The sequence below is a fragment of the Muscardinus avellanarius genome (genome assembly GCF_963383645.1).
Source record: "Muscardinus avellanarius genome assembly, chromosome: 9".
Taxonomy (NCBI): Eukaryota; Metazoa; Chordata; class Mammalia; order Rodentia; family Gliridae; genus Muscardinus; species Muscardinus avellanarius.
The window spans coordinates 40,689,893-40,695,892 of NC_137795.1; the positions used below are offsets into that span (position 1 = coordinate 40,689,893).

The window sequence follows — 6,000 nt, forward strand, 5'->3', positions numbered from 1 at the left end:
GGCAAGAAACGTAAATAAAGGAGTACAAATAGGAAAAGAATTCAAACTTTCACTATTTGCAGATGACATAATACTATATTTAGAAAACCCAACAAACTCAACCAAAAGGCCAATAGAAATGATCAACAAATTCAGCAGAGTGTCTGGATACAAAATCAATCTTAAAAAATCAAAAGGTTTTCTGTACACCAAGTATAAATCCACTGAAAACGAAATTCAGAAAATACTTCCACTCAGGATTTCTCACAAAAAATAAAATACTTAGGAATAAACTTAACCAAGAAGGTAAAAGATCTCTACAAAGAAAATTATAAAATATTGAAAAAAAAATCAAAGAAGATCTTAGAAGATAGAAAGATCTGCCATGTTCATGTATGGGCAGAATAAATATAATTAAAATAGTAGGTACTAGTTCTATCTTGCTCAGTGTTCTCTTCACAAAGGCAGCCCACCCCAACTCACACCTACCTCTTGCTAGGACAATACTTTTTACAAAATGTATATTTTTCAGGTCTCTTTGTTTTTTGTTTATTTTTTCCATAAGTGAAAGTCTTTCTGAGATACAGGAACTCCAGAAGAAATTCTGAGTCTATAAAATAGATTAATGCTTTCTGAGTTTATACAAACAGGCTGTGGAGGGCATAGGTTAATGTTTTGGCCTGCTGGGTATTGAAGCCAGACTCCAGTGCTTGGTACCTGTGTGGCTGTTGGGAAATTCTCATAACTCTCTGGACTTGGTTTTCTGATCTATGAAATGAAAAAAATAACTACTACTTCAAATGGTTGTTGAGAGTATTAAAGGATTTTATATACATAAAGCTACTGAGAAAATGCTATATGTTTATGATTTTAATCATCATCATTCTCTGGAATGTCAGATGTGGGTCAAACTCTGTTTTAAAGATATTAATGGTGACCTTCGTTGCTTTATTTGTGTTTTCCATGGACACAGGTTTCCCTGGGACTTCTGCATGCCCATGCTACACATATCCTGTGGCCACCAGAGCGCTGGCAGAAACTGGAATCTGTTCTTCCTCCAGAGCGCTTCCCGGTTCATAGTGAAGAAGATTGATCACAGGACTCTACCAGGTGGCTGGCATTGAAAGAGCCAGTTACAGCCAGGGGCAAGGGGTGGGGTGGAGAAGAGGAACCATCAGAAGGGAAAGGTCCCAACAGTAGGATATTGTGCAAGAAATAGTCACCACATTGAGGTGATCTTTATTAAAGGAAGTCTAAAAATATTAAACAATATTAAATAACTCCTGATTCTGCATTAAATTTATTGTCCTATTGTTTATTGCCAAAAAAAATTCGACTTTTGGGACAATGAAAGTATGACACCCATATATCTTAAAGGAAGTAAACTTGATTACACGTACATATGCACTCTGTTGTTTGAGTTAAAATTCTGATGCTAGCTGCACAAAAGATTTTTGAAAACTAATATTCAGTGGAGATACTTTTTCATTTACTGTTAAGCTAGAACATTATAAGATACATATTCTACATAGAGTAATAGGCATTTAATTCTACATAGAGTAATCAGTAGTATCTACACTGCAGAGATTTCTAGATTAAACTGTGATGTTAAAGTAAAACAATGATTTATTCAGGTCTTGTTTTCCACGTGTTTAATGATTATTTAACCAGACATCCATTAATGAAGAACACATTGTCTCTTATGGAAGTAAGGAATTAAAGTAATGGAAAACCAATTCTATCAATATGTTCATACAATCAAACCTTTTTCATTGGTCTTTTTAATCTAAAACTTCAGAGTGATCTCATGTCTGTTCACAATGATGAATACGCCCATTTATCAGCATTCAATCACAATTTAATGAAAAGTTCTAAGTGAAATGGAAAAAAATCACTCCAGATCAACCACATCTGATTTTCTCCCAAATGATCTCTCAGTGCCCTTGTCTGTAATTCTGAAATCACCAATTGCAAAGGGGAGTAATAAGAGAATAATAAATTTTGTAATTTGTACAAATAGGGAGGCAAATTCCATGCAAAGTCTGTAGCATTTATTTAGCCTTCCTTTCTTTTCTTCTCCTTGGTTAGAGATTCATGCTAGAGAGAGTCTCTGGATCAATTCCCTGTATACGTTTTGTCTTTTTCTTCTGTTTCATCAGCTGACAAGATCCTGGATAATGAATAGCCATCTTGTAAATGTGAATGTTAATTCCCATTAGCATACAGGAAAAGAAAGAGGAATAGGGGAAAATGCATAATAAGGGCATATGTTACTTCTAATAATTTATTAGCATCACAATAGCTCATTCAACAAACATCCGTGAGCACTTACTTACTCAGGTTGGTCAGAATCATTGTTGTAAATACCAAATTTGCTTGAAATTTTTCAGTGGACCTTTACTGCCCTTCTCAATTCTTCAATTCCATTTCTTCTTTTCCCCAACTGCAACTTTATACTCTGGCCTTTAACTGAAGTTTACCAAACATTTATTGCTGTTTCAAGTTTTGTAATTGTTCCGCCTCAGTTAAATATATTCCCTAGAATTGTATATAAAATACTCAGTGTCTAAGGGTGTTGACCCTTTAATTGCTAGCACACAGAAGATCTGAGGATCACTGAAAGAAGGTAGAATTGGGAACAAATGGAGGGCTGCCTGGAGAACTGCTATTTATCACTGGTGTGGAAGAATTCAGTGTTTTTTAAGTTTAGAAAACCAGCCACTAGCCTTGCTGACTTGGTACTGACTACCTGTCCCATTCTTACTCAAACTATTAATTCAAGGTTGTAAATCTTTAGAGAGGAGGTAAATGGTATTTTTTTTTTTACTCAATTTTGCATTCTCTAGCCATCTAGCACATCGCCAGCAGAGTTAACACCTAATACTTGTTGAATAACTTGGCTCAAGAGTTACTTCCTTAGAAGCACAACTTCAGGCAGAGTTAATCACTGCACTGCCTGTGAGGCACACTTGTGAGTACATCAATCACTGTAGACTCATGGTTTGTGCTTATATTCTTTCTTCCATTAGGTATGAACTAGTCTTGTCTAGAGCAGGGTTCATCACGGTCAACTTGGTAATATGATTACACAAAATTAATAACAAAAGTGTGTTCAATCAATGTATGAATGCTAGATACTGTGTTAAGGAAATCAATATGTATAAAAGGAAGTTTCTCACAGTCTGCTGACAGGAGAAGGAGGAAGTCATAGACAAACAGATACATATAATTTAGCAGTAGGTACAGAGCATGAAATAGGTGCTACAGGGCTGAAAAGATGGCAAATGTGATTCTTCCTGGGGAAATCTTAGACAAGGGGGTGACCTTCACAGACAAGTGTCATGGGCTGAGCCTTCCAGGTGGAATGGAGTTATCCTTTACAAATTATAAACATGATCTGTATAAAGTTATTTCAGCAACTAAATTGTTTTCAACATTATTCCCAGTTAACTGTTGGCGAGGGGAGATGTACGTATTGAATTTCTCACATTTAATTTGTAGGAAGTAAAATTGTGACTGTGCCTCAGGAAGATTTAGATCTGTACTCTTTTTCATTTTTTGCAAGCCATAACAGAATGATACCAAATATTTCATTAAACTGCATATGGAACAACTTTTAAACTAAGATGATTATTAAACTATCAAATTAGCACACTCACTCTCATCTTGCATATATAGTTTATGAACTCATATGGTCAGCAAGATAGAATTAAAAAAATCATACTAAAGATTTAGAACTTTACTGGCATACATTTTGTCAGGACAAGGAGAGAGGCGTTAGGAGCTTTTGAAATTAGAATTTTAAAAATATTTCAAAAGCATTAATTAAATTATGCTTTTTAGTCTCCTGATTTTTCACTACATTATAGTCACAAGTAGAAACTCTAGAAAGGATTCATCTCCAATAATATTAATCAAAGGTATAAAAATGTTTACATTTTTCTCTATTCCTTCCCAGTCCACACTCATCTATATATGTGTGATGATTTCATCCTTGACATATTTCAGGTCTCTACTCAAATTTGTCTCTTTGTGGGTCTTCCCTGTCATCTTTCTAAAAGAAAGACCATCATCCATTTCTCATTATCTGTACCTCTCTGCTGCTTCATTTGCTTAACAACACTCTCATTGTTATTATCCTACATTGTGTGTTCATTCTGTTCCCATCAGAATGTAAAATGTATGTAATTTGTGTTTTTCAGAAGTGTATTGCAATCTGAGATAGGAGGATTGGAGTTTCAAGGCTAGCCTCAGCAATATAGTGAGACTCTTAGCAACTCATGCAAGACCCTGTTTCAAAACAAAGAATAGAAAAGGGTTGAGAGTGTAGCTTGGAGGCAAAATGCCCCCAGGTTCAATCTCCAGTAAACACACACACACACACACACACACACACACACACACACACAGAAAATTGATTAACTTATTTATTAATAAAGCACATTGTAATTTCTTATATCTCTGCATCAACACTACCACACTCAGGTTATAGTCCCTCTTTTTTCTTTTATTGCAGTTATATTTACTTTCTTCATTGAATTTTTTTCTACTCTTTCTTTTGGAACTGACATTTCCTTATCTCCCATATCTGTAATCTTAAAAATATTGTTCTGTTTTTTGTTTAGGTTTTTATAATTAGAACATACATTTTATCATTTTCAATCTTAATTTTATTTATTTGTTTATATTTTATCTTGATTTTATCATAGATTTAACATACTGTTTTAGTATTTTAATGAGAAAGGCCTCAAACTCTCATTTTACTTCTTGATCCTATCTGCTACTTTACTCTGTCTTTTTTTTTTTTTTTTTTTTTTTTTTTTTGCGGTACTGGGGATGGAATCCAGGAGCATTCTACCTCTGAAATATACCCCCACCCTATTTTTTTATTTTTATTTAGAAGCAGGGTCTCACTGAGTTGCAAGGGACCTCACTAAGTAGCTGAGGCTGTCCATGAACCGCGATCCTCCTGTTTCAGCCTCCCAAATGCTGGGATTATAGACATATGCAACCAAGCCTGGCTATTCTATTCTTGTATTTACTCCTTTAGCACCTCCCTCCACACTCAATCTTACCACTGAATACAACACAACTTGCCCTTAAATATACCACCTGAAACCAATAGAGTGAGAGAAATCTATCAAAAGCAACAAAGATACAAATTTAAGAAATCTGAAATCAGGCCGGGCCTGGGGGTGCATACTTGTAATCCCAGCATTTGGGAGGCGGAGACTAGAGGATCGCGATTCATGAATAGCCTTAGCTACTTAGGCCCTTCACAACTTAGACCCTGTCTCAAAGTAAAGAATAAAAGATAGGACAGTGGGGTGTAGCTTGTAGGTCGAATGTCCCTGGGTTCCATCCCCAGACCTGCAAAACAAACAAACAAACTAAAAATACCCCCAAAATTTAAAATCATGAGAAGAATAGCAAGGAAACAATGAGTTCCCACAACTCCACAATAACAAAACCCACCAACACAGAATTGCAGAGATCACCAGAAGGACAAATAAGAACTTTAATAGTAGAAATGATATGAGATTTCTGAAAGAATTTAGAGTCTGAAACAAAGAATCTGACACCCTGAAGAGGAATCAGAAAGAAGCTCTTAAGTATGTAAAGGATGCAGTTATTGAAGTGAAAGCATCAATACAAAATACAAGCAGTAGACTAGATCACATGGAAAATAAATCTCTTAAAAGATGACCATTCCAAAAATAAACATATAGGATATAATTTAGAAAAAACAATTTACAGCGTGAATTCAACATTGAAGAGATATTGCCCAATTTTAAGAGTTAAACTAAGAATAATAGGCATAGAAGAGGGAAAATAAAAGGTGAAACCAATGGGATCAAAAATCTTTTGAAAGAAATATCAGAATATTTTCCAAACAAAGAAAAAGTGGTTGATACACAGGTACAGAAAACATATAGAACCTCCTTTAGATCAGAGAAAAGATTTGCCATGCCACATAATAGTCAAACTAACATATGAGGCCAAGGAGAGAATTTTAAAGGC

General features: G+C 35.0%; 1 protein-coding gene across 1 annotated transcript in view; it reads left to right on the top strand.

Annotated features, from left to right (window-relative positions):
* The window catches only part of IMMP2L (inner mitochondrial membrane peptidase subunit 2), a gene marked incomplete at both ends in the record, with an annotated part of 874,930 nt that extends 873,858 nt beyond the window's left edge, over positions 1-1,072 (top strand). Inside the window, one exon of the mRNA XM_080701778.1 lies at positions 953-1,072. Coding sequence (XP_080557904.1) covers positions 953-1,072 — 120 coding nt within the window. The remainder of the gene's footprint in view (positions 1-952) is intronic.
* Positions 1,073-6,000: the final 4,928 nt, after the last annotated feature.